At 44.9% G+C, this 21,308-nt stretch overlaps 1 protein-coding gene across 8 annotated transcripts in view; it reads right to left on the bottom strand.

The window, feature by feature from the left end:
• The window catches only part of shroom2a (shroom family member 2a), a 219,124-nt gene that overhangs the window by 81,072 nt on the left and 116,744 nt on the right, over positions 1 to 21,308 (bottom strand). Inside the window, exon 1 of one of the 8 annotated variants that reach the window (XM_060833410.1) lies at positions 12,865 to 12,870. The exons of 6 other annotated variants lie outside the window; for them this stretch is intronic. Coding sequence is in view for 1 of the 2 variants with exons in the window: in XM_060833409.1 (XP_060689392.1) it covers positions 5,922 to 5,926 (5 nt within the window). In the remaining variant the exon portion in view is untranslated. Of the gene's footprint in view, positions 1 to 5,921; positions 5,964 to 12,864; positions 12,871 to 21,308 lie in introns of those variants that run through there. One more of the 8 variants, XM_060833409.1, reaches the window with a different exon arrangement.

Below are 21,308 nucleotides of genomic sequence, written 5' to 3'. Positions count from 1 at the left end.
CTAATGCATCTAACACTACGGGCAATTTAGCACGGCCAATTCACCTGACCTGTACATCTTTGGGTCAAGGCTAATCTGTGCCCTAATGCCAAATACCTGCCTTTGGCCCTTAAAACCTTCGTTAAACAAAACTTCACCCATCCCAGATTTAAAATTAACAACTGAACCAGCATCAACTTCTGCTTGTGAACGAGAGATCCAAACATCTACCACCTTTTGTGTGTGCAAGTGTTTCTGAACATCCCTCCTGAACGGTACGGCCCTAATTCCCAGACCATTCTACAATTTCCAATCAGTGGAAATAGTTTATTGTTATCTACTCTGTCTTTTCCTGTTAACACCTTGAAGACTTTTTTGATTATTTTCTGCAACTGTTTGTGACATTTTAAAGATCTACGCACCTGAACGCCCAAGTCTCTTTGGTCATTCACTATATTTAACTTCATAACCATCTAGAAATTACCCGAATCCATCCAAAATGGATAACCCCACACTTGCTTACATTGAACTTCATCTGCCACAGTTTTGCTCATTCCCTGAGTCTATCAATATCCCTGTGTTATTTTATGCTATCATCTACATTGTCTACAATGCCACCTCACTTTGAATTATCGGCCGATTTGGATAAATGCCTTGCTATGCCATTATCTAAGCTGTAAATAAGTAATTTGAATAACTGAGTTCCTAACACAGATCCTTGTGGGACACCACTGCTCAAATCCTGCTAATTTCAGTACCTACCCATTATCTCTGCTTTCTGTTGCCAGCTTCTCAACATTTCTCAGCCATGTTAGCAATGTGTCATTAATACCGGAGGCTTCTACCTTAGTTAGCAGTCTCTTATACGGGGCTGGATCAGATGCCCTCTGGAAGTCCATACAAACAACTTCCATGGATAATTCCCGATCAATCACCTTAGCCAACTCTTTTAAAAACTCAATGACCTACTTATCATCAATCCATTCTGGCTCTCCCGATAAACTAAACATTTTTGAGCTGTTTCAGTTACCTCCATCATTGAGTTTAGATTCCAACAATTTCCCCATCACAGATGTTAGGCTAACTGCTCTGGAACTCCCTGGTTTTCCTCTCTCACCCTTCTTAAAAAGCAGAGTGACTTGCAATTTTCCAATCCAGGGGGGTGACTCCTGCATTGAGGGAACTCTGAACAATTCTAGTTTGAGCATCTACAATGTATTGCCTTATTTCCATTAACACCTTGAGTGGAAACTGTCAGGTCCCAGGGATTTGTCTTTAATTCCCTTAATTTCCTAATTAGCAATATTTTACTCACATGAATTTTATTCAGTCCCTGTTCCTGACTCCCTATCAACTTCCTCAGGACTTCTGGATAGCTATCCTTTCAACTATAAATACTGAGGCAAAGGAATTATTCATTATGTCTACCATTTCCCCATAGTTACTGATAATATTGCCATTTGCAGTCTTTAATGGGTCAACATTGCTCCTGACCACTCGCATTCCTTTTATGTAACTGGAAATTTCTTCTTAATGATTTGACATCCCTGGCAAGTTTCCTCTAATCATTGTTTTTAGTAGCTCTTATAAGCTGCTTTGTGGTCCTTTTCTGGTCTTTCATCTCTCCCATTCAGTAGGATCTGTGTTGTCCTTTGCATTTTAATAAGCCTTGTTGGTGAGTTTAATGCTGTCTCTTATCTCTTTCACTCTCCTTGGCTGTGGTTTCTGTGGAGTGGGGCATTTTCCCCTCTGTGAAGTAACTTGATTCTGTATTGCGTTAGATGTTCCTTTAAACATGCTCCACTGCTCTTCAGTTATTTTACCCATTTACCGATTTTCCCAGTTTACTGTTGGACAGTCTCTGCCTCATCTCATTAAGTCGGAAGTCACATGACACCAGGTTTTAACTGATTTTGTCCAGCCCTGTACAACACCAGCACCTCCACATCGTCCCATTAAAGGTGACCTTACATAAATCTGAAATTCATACAGTGAGTGTATGAAAGACAGAGATAATATATGTGCATGTGCGTATAAGAGACAGAGATTGTGTGCGAGTGAGAGTGTGTATGAGAAAAAGAGACAGAGTGTATGTGCATGTATGTGAGAGAGACAGTCAGAGGCGGAGTATGTGCAAGAGAGTGGTGCCAGTGAGAAAGAGATTGAGTGTCTATGAGAAACACTGTGTGTATATGTGTGTGTATGTGCGTGTGTCTGTCTGTCTGCTTACCTACAGGGGTGAAACAGAGTGGGTGAGAGTTCATTGTGTACATGTGTGAGACAGGGACAGAGAGAATAGGTGTGTGGGGAACATAAAGAGACAGAGAGTGTACATGCTGGAGGGTGTGAGACAGTACGTGTTGGTGATAGTCTGGATGCACGCGTGAGTGTGTAAGAATCATTTTCCTGATGCTTTAGAGCAGCTGAAACTTCTGTAATTCCATCTGACAGCAGGATGTGAATGAGTAGACTCTGTGCTCTGGTTAGTTGTGGAGCAGGGTGTCTTAATAGAAATGTTATCCCAACAGATTGGAACAATCAATTTGCAGCAATTATTCACACTGTCAGTTCCCTGCTGTAATGGTGGATTTTGACTTCCCTATTACACCCATCACTCACAATAACATTTGTGTCGTGACAGGCAGTGACATCATTCCAGGGCACCCTCTTTCATCTCGGATTGTCAGGAAATGAGTGAATTATAAGGATGGAAATGTAAACATTGAAGCCAGAAGCACATTCTAACTGGCAGCCAGCTGTGGTCACACAACACCTCTCTGCTCTCAGACATAAATGGTTCTCAGAACAGCAACAGCTCAATTTTTAAATTGCCACCCTGGTGTTCCCTTTGCCCTTTCTCTGTGAATTGTCCCCCAGCCCTACAACCCGGAGAGAGCCATGCTCTTCTAATCCTAATCTCTTGAGCGTCTCTGAATCTCGTGTTCGACCAGTGGCTGCCTGTGCATCCAGCTGCTGAGAACCTAACGCTGACAATTCCACTTTAGCCTCTCTGTCTGTCTGTCTCTCTCTCATCAAAATCACTGCTTAAAATCTGCCTCTACAGCCATCTGCCCCAATGAATGGCTCAGTGTCAAAGTTCATCTGAATACCCTTGTGAAACACATGATATTTTTAAGTGCAGCAAAGGTGCTATGCAAATGTACGTGATTACATACAAACATTTGAGCCAAGGTGAACAGTCAGCTCTTGAAGACTATTCTGGCATTCAAGACGACCTTGGCTGATGTGTTTATGTTTTGAATTCCATCAAACTCTAAAAACGCCCGCGTCTCCTCATAAACCCGGACTCTCACCTCCCACTGCCTTTTTCCTCTTCCAAGCTTGGGACTCTTCGAAACAAAAACTGCTGTCTTGGCCTCACCAAATCACAGGCTGACCCACAATTACATTTCAACATGCTCCTTCCATCCCCACCTCATCGCCTTGATATCAGTCCACACGAGAAAGATGCTGCCGGGGTCAACAGCAGGCTCTCTCGGGTCACCTCGATAATGCCGAATTGTTTGACCCGAGCCCAAGCTTCGGAAAAGCTACTGGGAGAACCCAGTGCTTTCTTCCCTCCTGTCAGGGCAGGCTGTTTGGAAACTTGGCCCATGTCCCACAGGTTGGGATCTCAAACTCCACGGCAATAAATTAAGTTGAACCGATCTGGTAATAACGCCCAAAAGGATTACCACAGAAGACAGCTCTTGCATTTAAACAGCCACTGTACCCAGTTCTGGTCACCCTGTTATAAGAAGGATACTATCAAGCTGGAGAGGACTCAGAAGAGCGATACCAACACTGCAGCATTAGAGTATTAAGGAGAGGTTGGAACCTTTTTTCTCACTGCAGTGTAAGAGATTGAGAGGCAACATTACAGGAGTTTATAAAATCATGAGGGGTATAGATGGAGTTAATGGCGGGTGTCTTGTTCCCAGGGTGGGGGATTTCAGGACTTGCAGCATATTTTTTCTTTTGCAGAGAGCAGTTCGTGTGAGGAATGAGCTTCCGGAGGAAGTGATGAATGTAGGTAGCAGATGCTTGGATAAGTTCACGACTAAGAAAGGTTCGGAGGGATATGGGCCAAGCACAGGCAGGTGGGACTTGGTTAGTCTGGGAAAATGGGACGGCATGGACTGGATGGACCAAAGGGTCGGTTTCTGTGCTGTTTGACTCAATGGGATGTGTTGAGGCTGTGAGCCAGAGTCAAAGTGTTTTCTGTCCAGTGTGGCTCTTACAAAGTGCAGTCAGAGTTATCACACAGGGAAACACAGCAGGCCAGTGTGTGCATGACATGCACCTCTGTCTAGAAGTGAGAAACTGAGGGAGAAATAATGGCATCTTCTACACCCACCAGAGAGGGCAGATGGGTAGCATCACACCTCAAACCTGCTACATCCAAAGGTTATTACAGATAATAAAAGCTCATGATGGATCCCAGCTAATGTTAGTTCTGGACAAGTCAGATCCAAGGCAGGAACCTGGCTTGATAGATCATATATTCATTTGTTTTGGTTTTAACAAAGTGGGTCTCTCACTGAAGCTTAAACATGTAATGCTGCAGATATTGTTAACAATAAAACAGAAGTTTATGAACAAGAGAAACGAAGGTGAAGAACAATAAACCAAACCATCTAATTATAATACAGATGCAAAGATTTTGATTGCAGCAGAAAAGTATAATTTCATTAATCTCAAAGTGCTCTGTCATAAATTAAAACAAAACAGCTTTTGTACTGTACCCAAAATACACCCCTGGTACAGTACACTGAAACACCACTCATACAATACTCACATCAGAATTGTTACATCTGTTACCTTATTGAGATTTAAGTCACCTGTGACTTCAACTTTTAGTCTAGAACTGTAGATAGCTTCTCACTGGAGCTATTATACATCTGCTTAAATGTGATCTGCTTTAAGTAACCTTTTCAGCGTTTTAACCCAACAATTCTGGTCTTGGACTAACAGTAACTTGTCAATACAAGAATATCTAGTCTTTCAATAGTTTTCCCTTCTCAGGAGCACTGCTCTGTACACCTGTCCTAATTCAAAGAATGCCCAAACCTTAAAGTAAAAATTCTAGTGCAAAAGTCACCCTGTCTAAGCTTTGCAGTGTACCTTAGGGTTAGAAAGACATTTCTGAAGACTAACAAACCTTGAGACCCTATTACTTATCTTACCAAACCACAAAACAATCAAGAATAATTACAAGTCCATTAGTAACACATAGAAACCCTAAAGCCAGGTCTCAAAAGTCGATTTACAAGAAATCACCATGGCTGCAGAAACATTTCCACATTCAGCACATAGAAAACTTACCAGTTACTAGTTCAGAAAACACAAAACCTAAACTTGCAATAATGAATATTCACAAATTAAGACAGACATTGCATAGTTTACATTTCAAGGGCAGTATATTGGCGTGGGTCATCTTCTGATTGGAATGAGGTAACAATGAGCCATCATTATTTAAAAATCAGCAGTTTGCCCAATTAGGACAGGGAGAATTTCATTTAGGAGGGGATTACAAATCTTTGAAACTCTCTTCCTCAAGAAGCAGTGGAGGCAGTTTTGAATCTTTTTAAAGCAGGGGTAGACTCTTAACGAGCAAATGGATGCAAGGTTATCAGGAATTTTCAATGATGAGACCAACCATGGTCTTAGTGAATGGTGGAGGACAGGGGCTGAGTAGACCCAATGCACTAAACCGGTTCACTAATCGTCCTCAGGCAGTCTGACCTTTGCTCTCCTCCTCAAACAACACTGCTGAAATACTTGCTCCTGACTCTCAAGGCCTCAGCAAGCAGAGCCAAGAACAACATTTGTAAACAAAACCAGACCAATGTCACGATGCTGCATGTTTGGTACTGTGTCCCCCTCCTGCCCTCCACCCTGGGTATTCCTCTCCAGTGCACCCAGCAGCCGAGGTGACTCACAGCATTTCTCTCCCAGTTCGCCGGCCTCGGTTCCTGAACCATTTACACCTCGGCTTCTGCAACTCACTGCCGCTGTCACCCAATAGGCACTGCCCAAGGCCAGCTGATGTAAAAGGCTGCCATGGAAACCTGAAGGCCCGACACACAGAGGCCATCGTAATCTCAGTGTGTGTGTGTGTGTGTGTGTGTGTGTGTGTGTAAACAGCACAGCGGAGGGAGTTACACCTGGGCACCAGCTGCACAGACTGCACTACAACCTGGAAAGGACTGAACACACCAGTTAAAGCAACACAGAGAGAGAGAGAGAGAGAGAGAGAGACAGAAACAGAGGGAGAGAGAGAGAGAATAGGGAGAGAGAAAGAGAGATAGAAACACAGAGAGAGAGAGAGAGACAGACAGAAAGATATAGAGAGAGAGACACAGAGAGAAAGAGAGAGACACGGGGAAAGACAGGAGAGAGAGACACACACAAAGAGAAAGGGGGAGAGAGAGAGAGAGATTGAAACACTGAAAGAGAAAGAGAGAGATGGGGATAGAGAAAGACTTATAACCAATTACTTATATTTTGGAATTGTAGTCAGCAGCACTGAATCGATCAGTTAAGTGGAAGGATGAATATTGGCCATGATGCTGGGAGAATTTCTTTGCATTTAGAATTACACAGTATAGAAGAGTCCCTTTGTACCATTGAGTCTATACCTCCAAAATTACACTAAATTAACTCTCGTTTCCCTCAGCCTTGAATATTATCCCATTGTTTGAAGAGAGAATGACTTGTATTTGTCTAGCACCCTCTGCAATCTCAGACCATTATATTCCATTGCCAATGAGATACAACTGAGTCCAGGCTTCAGAAAGTAAGGTACAAAATGCAGCAGTTCATACATATACAGCAAATAACCTTGAAACAGTCTCTTCTAGGGGGAGCTATCTCCAAGCTGACGTGCTGCACTGTAGGAGGTGCCAGATTTTGGATGAAATTTTAAACCAAGCTACTATACAAGATTCCAAGGCACTAATTCTAAAACCCAAGTTGTTCCCCCGGTCAAGTGCCCATCCAAGTCCTCAATGTCCCTCTTGGGTAGTACCTTCCAGATTCATACCACCCTCTGGGTGAAATTTCTTCTCCTGAAATACCCTCTAAACCTCCTGCTGTTCACTTTATAATCATGGCTCCTTGTTGCTGACCCTTCAACTAAGAGGAACAGCTGCTTTCTATTCACCCGCTCCTTGTAATCTTATCCACATCTATCAGGTTCACCTCCAACCTTCCCTGCTCCAAGGAAAACAGTCTGAGCTTATCCAACCTCTCTTCATCGTTGAAAGGCTCCACTCTGGCAACATCCTGGTGAAGCTCCTTTGCACCCACTGCATACAGTCAAATCCTTCTTATAGTGTGGGGACCAGATCTGCACACAATACTCTAGCTGTGGCCTAACCAAAATTCTGCACAGCTCAAATATGACCTCTCTGTTCATACAATCTACGCATTGACTGATAAAGGCTCCATCTGTTTTCCTAACCACCCTATTAACCTGTCCTTCAGGGATTTGTGGACAAGCATCGCATGATCCTTCTCTTCCTCTGAGCTTCTTCGTGTCCTGTCTTTCAGTGAGTGCTCCCTCGCCGTGTTTACTTCTTCCAGAGGGCTCCACCTCACCCTTCCACAAAGTGGAAGCAGTGTCTTTCCCAACTGTGAGATGAAGTGGGGGAAACCAGGCTTTCCTTTGAATGTTCAGTTTTAGACATTAAGAGACAGCCTCTCGCTTCACATTTTGCAGGTCAACTTGAAAGAGCAGACATGGTATCAGCTGAACATCCCACTGAAGGACCTGTTATCTTTGTCAGTGCAGCACTCCTTCAGTACTGCTCTACAGAATTATCCTTGCTTATCTTTATTAGTTAAATCTATTAGTTTAAACATTTGTTAAAAGCACCCTGTTAAGGACCATTAACAAGTGATTATCTTTCTTAAAAAAATTGTATTCGATCTCTCCATCTCATCGTCTGGAAATTGACAGAATATTGACTGGCTGATGAGAGAATGACCGGGGTAGCTCCCTATTTTCCACCCCTTTTTCCATGATCAGAGGCTCTCTTCCAGCAACGTGCATCGAAAAAATTATTGAACTGCCAGACCAGAATGTGTTGTCTGTCATTGCAAGTGCACTGGAGTATTCAATGACTACAATGCACAAAGTTGGGTGAAACACTATTCAACTTGCCACTATTGTTGGATCACAAGACTATCAATACCACTCTCTTAGAAGTCTTGCAGTTTGTCATTTGGTAATAGGCAGCAGGTCAGAGATGAGAACAGAGCTGCAAGCTACATGCTGCACTGTAGGAGGTGCCAGCTTTTGGATGAAATTTTAATCCAAGGTAATAGAAAAGATTGCGAGCATAAGCCCTTCATCAGGAAGGGCTTATGCCCGAAACATCGAATTTCCTGTTCCTTGGATGCTGCCTGACCTGCTGCGCTTTTCCAGCAACACATTTTTAGCTCTGATCTCCAGCATCTGCAGACCTCACTTTCTCCTCCTAATAGAAAAGATTCCAAGGCACTAATTCTAAAACCAAACTTGTTCCCCAGGTGAATATTTCTACTTCTCAAAACACCTAGAAGAGACTGTCTCAAACTTATTTGCTGTATCCATATGGGCTGCTGCATTTTTTTTTACCTTACAACAGAGTCTATGCTTCAGAAAGTATCTCACTTGCTATAGAATGTAATGACCTGAGATTGCAGAGGGTGCGAGACAAATGCAAGTCATTCTCTCTACAAACAATGTGACAGTGTCAACATCACAGAAATCTTTTGCTCTGGTTCATAGAATCATACAATCCCAACAGTGTGAGAAAAGGCCATTCAGCCCATCAAGTCTGCACCCAACCTCTGAACAGCACTCCACCCTATTCCTGTAACCCTGCATTTCTCATGGCTAATCCACCTAACCTGCAGATCATTGGACTGTGGGAGGAAACCAGAGCACCTGGAGAAAACCCTCACAGACATGGTGAGAATGTGCAAATTCCACACAGAAAGTCACTCAAGGCTGGAATCAAACCCAGGACTCTGGCACTGTGAGGCAGCAGTGCTAACCACTAGGGCACCACGCCAGTCCTCTCAGATACTTTCTAAGACTGCAATCTGAACACAAGCTGAGGCATTTCTGTTAACAGAAGGGGTGAAGTATGACCTCTGAGTGAAGAAAGATCTCTGCAACAGCCTCTGGGTCAGGGGCTCAGCTCATACTTATGCATAGATTAACAGAAATTAAAAGTGCTGACCTAGCAAGGTCACACAAAGCTGCTTTGTAAACACAGTAAGTACTTGTCTCCACCTCCAACCAACACTCTGCTCCACCTCTTTGTCAAACCATGACAATAGCTGCTTTCCAAATCAATGTGATCACAAGCTGACCCATGGGCTGCAGTAGGTCATGTTCCATCCAGGGAAGGGGGAAGTATAAATCCTCAATCCCTCCCTCCGATCACTCCAAACACCATCTGCACAAGCTCCTGCTCCATGTAACCGATCCAGTCCTCACTTATCCTGGTGAGCTATCCTTGTCTTTTAATATGCGGGAGGCCAGCCTGTGTACAGAAAAATGTGAGCTGCCCTTCACTTTTAACATGCGAGAGAACAGCTGGTGCACAGAACAAAACTAAAAGCCCAATGCTGTTTAGCAACATCAAGGCACTTGAAAGTAACCACTGGGACTCCCACTGACACCTTCTCAGGTCTTATCTCATTCTTTCTCAATTTGTAGCCTTGTTACCACTGGCTGTTCACAGAGGAATTCACTTCATCCACTTGGTGGCTATTTGCTGTCCGCTTGCAAAGCTTCACTCAGCTGTCATCCTCGGGCAGTTCCAGAATTGGCTGCTCTGAAATCACTCTCTCACACATGGCACGCCTCAGCTGCCTCTGTTCAAGTGTCGGCTGTAGCTAAATTGGTAACACCCCTGTCTATGAACAAGATAGGTCAAGACTCCCGGGAGCTGAAAATTACATCCGCACTGACAGGGTCAGCACAATATTGAGGGAGGGTTGCACGGCCTCCAATACCACCTTTCACACAAGAGGTTAAAATTTGCATTTGTCCTCTTGGATATTCCAAGGAAAATAGGGGAGATCTCTTGAAGTCCAAGATAAAATACATCTATCAAGGAACATCACTGAAAACAGATAATCTAGTCATTATCCTTAGTGTTGGGTAATGTTGGATGATGCTGAGAGCAAAGTGGCTACATCACAACACTGCCATTGACCATAACAAGCACAAACAAGGTCTCCACATTAGATAGATCCGAGAACCTGGAGGACACTACTCTCCCTTAGCCTGTCCTAATCTCAATCCATGCCCCAGCTAAATTCAGTTCTTTTAGCACAAGACAGACTCAGGCCTGGACTAGCCCTCAGTACCATGTCCACAAGCATGCTGCTGCACTAGGTCAGAAGCGTAGCCCTATCTGTTGTTCTGAACGGCTCCACCTTCGGGGGCAGGTTGGGATAAAAAGGCAAACAATCTTCAATTGATCTGAATGTTGGGTGGACAGGACCGTTCCCTCCCCAGCAGATGGTGACATTCAAGCTGTGGTCCAGGAGCTCCCCCTGAAGGCCGGGAAAAGTCATTGGAGCTGAAAGCATTCACCATTCCCTCCCCCATGCTCGGCATCAACAGCAAGGAACAATCTTAATTAAAGAATAATTAAGAGAACTGCGGAGGATAGAAATGAGAAACACAGACAAAAATTACTGGAGAAGCTCAGTAGCTCTGGCAGCATCAGCAGGAAGAAATCAGAGTAATGTTTCAAGGAAGGGTCAACTCTGATTTAGTCATAGAGATGTACAGCACAGAAATAGACCCTTCGATCCAATTCATCCATGCCTACCAGATATTCTAACCTAGTCGCACCTGTCAGCACCCAGTCCATATCCCTCCAAAACCTTCCTGTTCATTCAGATGCCTTTTAAAGGTTGCAATTTCCTCTGGCAGCTCATTCCATACACGCACAGTCCTCTATGTGAAAATATTGTCCCTTAGGTCCGTTTTAAATTTTTCCCCTCTCACCCTAAACTTATGCCCTCTAGTTCTGGACTCCTCCAACTCAGGGAAAAGACCTTATTCATGCCCCTCATGATTTTATAAACCTCTAAAAGGTCACCCCTCAGCCTCTGATGCTCCAGGGAAAACTGCCCCAGCCCGTTCAGCCTCTCCCTGTAGCTCAAATCCTCCTACCCTGGCAGCATCCTTTTATATTTCCAAAATGTCTAAACAACGTCCTATACAGCCACAACATGACTGCCTAACTCCAGTACTCAATACTCTGACCAATAAAGGAAAGCATACCAAACGCCTTCTTCACTATCCTATCTACCTGCAACTCTACTTTCAAAGAGCTACGAACCTGCACTCCAAGGTCTCTTTGTTCAGCAACACTCCCCAGGACCTTACCATTAAGTGTATAAGTCCTGCTAAGATTTGTTTTCCCAAAATGCAGCACCTCACATTTATCTAAATTCAACTCCATCTGCCACTCTTCAGCCCATTGGCTCATCTGAACAAGATCCTGTTATAATCTGAAGTAACCTCCTTTGCTGTCCACTACACCTCCAATTTTGGTGTCATCTGCAAACTTACTAACTATACCTCCTATGTTCATATCCAAATCAATTATAAAAATGACGAAAAGTACAGGACCCAGCACTGATCCTTGTGGCACTCCACTGGTCACAGGTCTCCAGTCTTTCAGAGTCTCTAAGTCTCCACCACCACCCTCTTTCTTCTACCTTTGAGCCAGTTCTGTATCTAAATGGCTAGTTGTCCTGGTATTCCATGAGATCTAATCTTATTAGCCAGTATCCCATGAGGAACCTTGTTGAACGCCTTTCTGAAGTCCATATAGATCACGTCCACCACTCTGCCCTCATCAATCCTCTTTTTTACTTCTTCAAAAAACTCAATCAATTTTGTGAGACATGATTTCCTACGCACAAAGCCACGCTCTATCCCTTAATCAGTCCTTGCCTTTCCAAATGTGTGTAAATCCTGTCCACCAGGATTCCCTCTAACAACTTGCCCACCACTCACGTCAGGCACACTGGTTTATAGTTCCCTGGCTTGTCCTTACCACCTTTCTTAAATAGCGGCACCACGTTAACCAACCTCCCGTCTTCCGGCACCTTGCCTGTGACTATCAATGACACAAATATCTCAGCAAGGGGCCCAGCGATCACTTCGCGAGCTTCCGACAACAAGACCTAGATGATACCCAGGCTTGGGCTGATAGCTGCCAAGCTAAATTCCCAGTATGCAAGTTCTGAGCAACAATCCTCTTTGAAAAAGGGATTCACCCCTTAACATTCAGTGGCATCACCACTACTGAATTCCCCCCACTATCAACCCCCTACAATCGACCAGAATCTCAACGAGACCAACCATCGAAATACTGTGAGAACAAGGGCAGGCCGGAGGCTGGATATTCTGTAGTGAGTTTAGGATTCTGATGGAATACTCCCCACCAGCCTGGATAGGGCAGCTGCAACAACAATCAAGAAACTCAACAACATCCAAAAAAAGCATCCCCTCTAGATTGGCACCCTATCCCCACCTTCAACTTTGACAACCTACACCATGACGCACAGTGTGTACCAGAGACATTGCATTGAATTACCCAGGCTCCTCCAACAGCATCACCCATGACCTCTATCACCTTGGAGGATATGGCAGCCAATGCGTGGGGCCCCAAGTTCCTCTCCAAGTAGATGGCCATTACATCACGGTCGTTAGGTCACGATCCTTGATCTCCCTTCCTAATAACAAGGTCGACCAGGACTAGGCTGACCTAGCCAGTGACACCCACATCTCAAATTATACTGACATGATTAACAAAAACATCTCATAACGTCTCTGCGAAGCACCTGGAGGCACCTTACCATGTTATAGCTGCTGCGTAAATGCTGTTGCTGTTATCAACACAAAACCAGATGTAGCCCACAGGCATGGGGGTGGGGGGGGAGGGGGGGGGAGAAAGAGTCTAAAATCCTCCTACTTATGACTGAATGTGTTTCACAATTAAACACAGCTTCCAGCATCCAAACCTTCAGCGCTAACAATCAGACCACGTGCCATCTGTCCTTGAAAGGAATTTTCCTAATGCAGTTAATCACCCAAGAGCAATGACTTCCGTCAACAGTCCCCTGATAGGAATTTCCAACTTTCCCCTTGCTTCGGTGGTAGCTCCAGCACATTAATCCGATATTCCAATTCGCATTCTTTCATGCTGATTGGTTCAACTCCTCAAAACATCCTTCGTCACAGGATTTCACACCAAGGGTCAAACTGACAGACTCCACGTCCCAGAGGTCTGGTTCAGGCAGTGAATGTGATCTTACATTTTGTCGGACTGGAAGGGGGGGTGCATAGTTCCTTGAAAGTGGCGTGACAGGTAGGCAGGCTGGTGAAGATGGCATTTGGCACCCTTGCCTTCATTGGTCAGTGCACTGAGCACAGGAGTTGGGATGTCATATTTGGACAGTACAAGTCACTTTCGGAATTGCGGCTCCCTGCTAAAGGATGTTGTGGAACTTTAGAGGGTTCAGAAAAGATCGACAAGGATGTTGCCAGGGATCTGATCTATAGGGAGAGGCTGAACAGACTGGGGCTGTTCCCCCTGGAGCATCGAAGGCTGAGGGGTGACTTTAAAGAGGTTAATAAAATCATGAGGGACATGGACAGGGTAACTAGTCGAGATCTTTTCCCTGGGGTGGGGGAGCCCAATACTGGAAGACATAAGTTTCAGGGGAGAGGGGAAAGATATAAAAGAGATCTGAGAGGCAATTTTTTCATGCAGAGGGTGGTACGTGTATGGAATGAGCTGCCAGAGTAAGTGGTGAAGGCTGGTACAACTATAAAGTTTAAAAGGCATCTGGATGAGGATATGAACAGGAAGGGATAAGGGCTGAATGCTGGCAAATGGGATGATTGTGGTATCTGGTTGGAATGGACAAGTTAGACCGAAGGGTCTGTTTCTGAGCTGTGTAATGCTATGGCTGGAAGCTGAAAGGCACCTTTTGTTTTATAAAAGGATATATTCTGAATCAGAAATACAAGATCTGTTTCTACTAACAAATGGACACAGTCACAAATTAAACAGAACAAGGACGTTTAACTTTACTGCATGGATTCCAAGATTTAGCAACTTGCATTTATACAGCACCTTGCATGTAGCAAAGCATGGTACATCATGGGAAAATAAACAGACAAAGGAACGTACGCTGAGCTAAATATTGAGAAATTAGGGGAGGTGATCAAAAACGTGTCTAAAGACACAGATTTTAAAGAGCATAGAACATAGAACATAGAGCATAGAACATAGAGCATAGAACAATACAGCACAGAACAGGCCCTTCGGCCCATGATGTTGTGCCGAACATCTATCCTAGATTAAGCACCCACCCATGTACCTATCCAATTGCCGCTTAAAGGTCGTCAATGATTCTGACTCTACCACTGCCACGGGCAGCGCATTCCATGCCCCCACCACTCTCTGGGTAAAGAACCCACCCCTGACATCTCCCCTATATCTTCCACCCTTCACCTTAAATTTATGTCCCCTTGTAATACTCTGTTGTATCCGGGGAAAAAGTTTCTGACTGTCTACTCTATCTATTCCTCTGATCATCTTATAAACCTCTATCAAGTCAACCCTCATCCTTCGCCGTTCCAACGAGAAAAGGCCAAGAACTCTCAACCTGTCCTCGTACGACCTATTCTCCATTCCAGGCAACATCCTGGTAAATCTTCTCTGCACCCTCTCCAAAGCTTCCACATCTTTCCTAAAGTGAGGTGACCAGAACTGCACACAGTACTCCAAATGTGGCCTAACCAAAGTCCTGTACAGCTGCAACATCACTTCACGACTCTTGAATTCAATCCCTCTGCTAATGAACGCTAATACACCATAGGCCTTCTTACAAGCTCTATCCACCTGAGTGGCAGCTTTCAAAGATCTACGTACATAGACCCCAAGATCCCTCTGTTCCTCCACCTGACTAAGAACCCTACCGTTAACCCTGTATTCCGCATTCTTATTTGTTCTTCCAAAATGGACAACCTCACACTTGGCAGGGTTGAACTCCATCTGCCACTCCTCAGCCCAGCTCTGCATCATATCTAAGTCCCTTTGCAGCCGACAATAGCCCTCCTCACTGTCCACAACTCCACCAATCTTCGTATCATCTGCAAATTTACTGACCCACCATTCGACTCCCTCATCCAAGTCATTAATAAAAATTACAAACAGCAGAGGACCCAGAACTGATCACTTGTAACTGGGCTCCAGGCTGAATATTTACCATCTACCACCACTCTCTGACTTCGACCAGTTAGCCAGTTTTCAATCCAATTGGCCAAGTTTCCCTCTATCCCATGCCTCCTGACTTTCCGCATAAGCCTACCATGCGGAACCTTATCAAAGGCCTTACTAAAATCCATGTACACTACATCCACTGCTCTACCCTCATCCACATGCTTGGTCACCTCCTCAAAGAATTCAATAAGACTTGTAAGGCAAGACCTACCCTTCACAAATCCGTGCTGGCTGTCCCTAATCAAGCAGTGTCTTTCCAGATACTCATAAATCCTATCCCTCAGTACCCTTTCCATTACTTTGCCTACCACAGAAGTAAGACTAACTGGCCTGTAATTCCCGGGGTTATCCCTATTCCCTTTTTTGTACAGGGGCACAACATTCGCTACTCTCCAGTCCCCTGGTACCACCCCCGTTGACAGTGAAGACGAAAAGATCATTGCCAACGGTACTGCAATTTCCTCTCTTGCTTCCCACATGATCCTAGGATATATCCCGTCAGGCCCGGGGGACTTATCTATCCTCAAGTTGTTCAAAATGTCCAACACATCTTCCTTCCTAACAAGTATCTCTTCTAGCTTACCAGTCCATTTCACACTCTCCTCTTCAACAATACCGTCCCTCTCGTTCGTAAATACTGAAGAAAAGTACTCGTTCAAGACCTCTCCTATCTCTTCCGACTCAATACACAATCTCCCACTACTGTCCTTGATCGGACCTACCCTCGTTCTCGTCATTCTCATGTTTCTCACATACGCATAAAATGCCTTGGGGTTATCCTTGATCCTATCCGCCAAGGATTTTTCATGCCCTCTCTTAGCTCTCCTAATCCCTTTCTTCAGGTCCCTTCTGGCTATCCTGTATACCTCCACTGCTCTGTCTGAACCCTGTTTCCTCAACCTTATGTAAGCCTCCTTCTTCCTCTTTACTAGACATTCAACCTCCCTCGTCAACCAAGGCTCCCTCACACGACCATTTCTTTCCTGCCTGATAGGTACATACATATCAAGGACACGTCGTATCTGCTCCTTGAAAAAGTTCCACATTTCCACCACATCTTTCCCTGACAGCCTATGCTCCCAACTTATGCTCCTCAAATCCTGTCTTACAGCATCATAATTTCCCTTCCCCCAATTGTAAAATCTACCCTGTTGTGCGCACCTATCTCTCTCCATGGCCAAGGTGAAAGTCACAGAATTGTGGTCACCATCACCAAAATGTTCACCCACTAACAAGCCCATCACTTGTCCCGGCTCATTACCGAGTACCAAATCCAATATGGCCTCCCCTCTGGTTGGACAATCTACATACTGAGTTAGAAAAGCTTCCTGGACACACTGCACAAACACCACCCCATCCAATCTACTTGATCTAAAGAGCTTCCAATCAATATTTGGGAAGTTGAAGTCACCCATGACTACGACCCTGTGGCTTCTGCACCTTTCCAAAATCTGTTTCCCAATCTGTTTCTCCACATCTCTGCTGCTATTGGGGGGCCTATAGTAAACACCCAACAAGGTGACTGCACCTTTCCTATTTCTGACTTCAGCCCATACTACCTCCAAAGGCAGATCCCCCTCAAACTTCCTTTCTGCAGCCGTTATACCATTTCTAATTAGCAATGCCACCCCCCTCCTTTTTTACTACCCTCCCTAATCTTACTGAAACATCTGTAACCAGGAACCTCCAACAACCATTCCTGTCCCTCATCTATCCACGTTTCCGTGATGGCCACATCATAGTCCCAGGTACCGATCCATGCCTTAAGTTCACTCACCTTATTTCTGATACTTCTTGCGTTGAAGTATACGCACTTGAGCCCATCTCTGTGTCTGCAAGTATTCCCTGTCAGTGCTACGTTCTCCACAGCCTCACTACATTCTTGGACATCCTGAAACACAGCTAGCTTACTTGCTGGACTACAAGTCTGGATCCCATCCCCCTGCCAAATTAGTTTAAACCCCCCCGAAGAGTGCTAGCAAACCTACTCCCCAGAATATTGGTGCCCTTCTGGTTCAGGTGCAACCCGTCCTGTTTGTACAGGTCCCACCTTCCCCAGAATGCAGTCCAATTTTCCAAATACCTGAAGCCCTCCCTCCTACACCATCCTTGCAGCCACGCGTTCAACTGCACTCTCTCCCTATTTCTTGCCTCACTGTCACGTGGCACCGGCAACAACCCAGAGATGACGACTCTGTCTGTCCTAGCTTTTAGCTTCGAGCCTAACTCCCTGAGTTCTTGAATGACCTCCCCACCCCTCTTACTACCTATGTCGTTGGTGCCAATGTGCACCACGACTTCTGGCTGCACACCCTATGGAAGGAGCCAGAGAGAAAGGCACAGAGGTTTAGACTAACAAATTTAGGGTCCTGCTGGCAAGGCCAATACATCAGGGGATACTCAAGAGGAGCGAGGTGGAGAGAAACAGAGGTCTCAAAGGCTTGTGGGGCAGATTTGAACTCCATTTTAAAATTGAAAGATGGAAGGCCAGTCAGGTGAACATTAGAAGAGAAGGTTACAAAACCTAGATTGAAACGCTCTTCACTGATCTTTTTGCCTCTGTCTTGACAGGGTCCCTGTGCTAAATTCCATCACAAAAACCCAAGGAGACACTCAGTCAACTGCACAAGAATACCAACACCTATTCCTGATCGGAGCACTTGGGTTAAAACTCCAGGGAAGATTCTAACAGCAGCAGGCTGGAGAGGGAGGGCCATATTTAACTCTCCTTCACTTTTTAAAAATTTGAGAGCAGGTTATATCGATGAGAAAATTCCATTGCTTGTTTGTACAACGCTCGGGTATTACTGCAAGTAAAAGGACTCTGCTTTTGTCTTACACTTGTCAGGACAGAATCACAAGAATACCAAATCTCAAAATAATTCATACCACATGATAATGAGCAAAAATGTTGCCTGGGGCTCTGCAGCGAGGAATAGTTAATTGCCAAGCTTTTCTCTGAAGTCAGGTTGGCTGTGGTTGATAATGACATTGCCGGGGGTAATGTGTCGGGGAATGGCTGTTCCTTCCCCAAGCTTGGTTTAATTAAAAACGATGCAAATGCGTCGACTTGTTTTTCTGTTTGCAATGGGTCAGATCCTGTCGATGAATGCACGTACCTTCATTCAGCAGGAAGGAATCACACTCGCCTCAGGCGACTGACCGTGTGGAGTTTGCACGTTCTCCCCGTGTCTGCGTGGGTTTCCTCCGGGTGCTCCGGTTTCCTCCCACAGTCCAAAGATGTGCAGGTCAGGTGAATTGGCCATGCTAAATTGCCTGTAGTGTTAGGTAAGGGGTAAATGTAGGGGTATGGGTGGGTTGCGCTTCGGCGGGTCGGTGTGGACTTGTTGGGCTGAAGGGCCTGTTTCCACACTGTAAGTAATCTAATCTAATCTAAACACTGGGAGCCAGAATGGTGTTATTGCAATCCAGTTGGGATTATTTAATGAGTGCTGTCCACCATTTGTGCAGGCTGATCGACTACGATCAGGATCCTGCCTGTTGCGAACAGCCAAAGGGATGTGCTGGTTGATACAGTCAGTCAGTCATTAGGACATCACACCAGCACTGAAATTCACATACCATATTACTCGTTTGCAACTTCTTTGCCTTGGCTGTACTATCTAGTTATTGGAGAATAACATTTGCATTGCTACTAAACAAAAGCAACATGAAACAGCCAGCTTTATCTGCTGTTGGAATATTTGAGCGTTGCCGGGTAATCTGAACACAACATTGGGGTACAGCCACATTCCCTTCAGCAATGTCTTGAAAACCAGCTTCAACTTGCTCGCTTTGAAATTCAGCCAATGTTTGCGCCTCAGTCATCCCCAACTCGACATCACGATGCACTGGAGTTCACTTACAAAGCAAAGCAATCATCAGCCTTGTCTCATGCAGTATAAAATGTCTTGCTCCTTCGGAGTTGGTATTCTTGTCATTCTGTCCTCATGGGCGACAAGGATGTCTCTTTTATGAGAATCCTATTTCTTCAATCAACCATAGAACATTACAGCGCTGTACAGGCCCTTCAGCCCTGGATGTTGCGCTGACCTGTGGAACCAATCTGAAGCCTATATATCCTACACTATTCCATTTTCATCCATATGTTTATCCAATGACCATTCAAATGTCAAGGATGGTGAGTCTATTATTGTTGCAGGCTGTGCGTTCCACGCCCCTTCTACTCTCTGACTAAAGAAACTACCTCTGACATCTGTCCAATATGGGCAGCACGGTGTCTCAGTGGCTAGCACTGATGTCTCACAGCGCCAGGGAACCGGGTTCGATTCCAGCCTCGGGTGACTGTGTGGAGTTTGCACATTCTCCCTGTGTCTGCGTGGGTTTCCTCTGGGTGCTCCAGTTTCCTCCCACAGTCTGAAGATGTGCAGGTTAGGTGAATTGGCCATGCTAAAATTGTCCATAGTGTTAGGTGCATTAGTCAGAGGGAAATGGGTCTGGGTGGGTTACTGTTCAGAGGGTCGGGTTGAGCTGAAGGGCCTGTTTCCACACTGTAGGGATTCTAATCTATATCCATTACCCCTCAATTCAAAGCTATGTCCACTCGTGCTAGCCATCACCATCTGAGGAAAAAGGCTCTCACTGTCCTCCCTATCTATCCCTCTGATTATCTTATATATCTCAATTAAGTCACTTCTCAACCTTCCTTTCTCTAACAAAAACAGCCTCAGTTCCCTCAGCCTTTCCTTGTAAGACCTTCCCTCCATACCAGGCCACATTCTGGTAAATCTCCTCTGAACCCTTTCCAAAGCTTCCACATCCTTCCTATAACGCATTGACCAGATCTGTATGCAATACACCAAGTGCGGCTGCACCAGAGTTTTGTACAGCTGCAGAATGACCTCATGGCTCCGAAACTCAAACCCTTTACCAATAAAAGCTAACACACCATATGCCTTCTTAATAACCCAAATCAACCTGGGTGGCAACTTTCAGGGATCTACGTACATGGACACCGAGATCTCTCTGCTCATCTACATTACCAAGAATTTTACCGTTACCCCAGTGCTCTTTATTCCTGTTACTCCTTCCAAAGTGAATCACCTCACGTTTGTGGTACACCACTAGTAACTGAACTCCAGGATGAACATATCCAACCACTAGCACCCTGTCTTCTTTCAGCTAGCCTATTTCAGATCCGAACCGCTAAATCACTCTCAACCCCATGCCTCTGTATTTTGTGCAATAGCCTACCATGGGGAACCTTATCAAACACTTTTCTGAAATCCATATATACACCACATCAATCGCTTTACTCTCATCCACCTGTTTGGTCACCGTCTCAAAGAACTCAATAAGGTTTGTGAGGCATGAGCTACCCTTCACAAAACCGTGTTGACTATCCCTCATCAACTTATTCCTCACTAGATGATTATGAATCCTATCTCTTATAACCTTTTCCAACACTTTCCCCACAACTGAAGTAAGGCTCTCTGGTCTATAATTACCAGGGTTGTCTCTACTCGCTTTGTTGAAAAATGAAGACATAAAGATCAAAGCCAAAGGCTGTCCAATCTCCTCCCTGGATTTCTAGAGAATCCAAGAATAAATCCCATCCGGCCCAGGGAACTTATCTATTTTTACACCTTCCAGAATTCCATTGCAACAACAACTTGCAACAACAGAGCACCTTTAGCACAGCAAGGCATTTGCAGGGAATGTGAAACAGACACAACTTGATACAAGGCACCTGATGAGATGTTACAACAGATTGGCAAAGGCTGGGTGGGTTTTAGTAACACCGAGGTGGGAAGTGGGATAGAGGGCGAGGGATGTTTTGGGAGGGAGGTACCGGGCCAGGCAGCTGAAGGCTTGCTCAGTGATACTGCAACAAATAAAACTGGGGATGCACAAAGTGCTGAAAATGTAGGAATTCGGGAATCTTGGGGAACGTTCCAAAGACAGGGAGGAATCTGAATCCCATGATGGAACTGCAATATTTTCAAACTGGGAACACAGAGGAGAGAGGGTGAGTGCGAATGAGTACAA

The sequence above is a fragment of the Hemiscyllium ocellatum genome, chromosome 12 (assembly GCF_020745735.1).
Source record: "Hemiscyllium ocellatum isolate sHemOce1 chromosome 12, sHemOce1.pat.X.cur, whole genome shotgun sequence".
Lineage (NCBI taxonomy): Eukaryota > Metazoa > Chordata > Chondrichthyes > Orectolobiformes > Hemiscylliidae > Hemiscyllium > Hemiscyllium ocellatum.
Note: the sequence above shows the minus strand (reverse complement) of the source record. Positions and strands in the feature narration are given on the sequence as shown.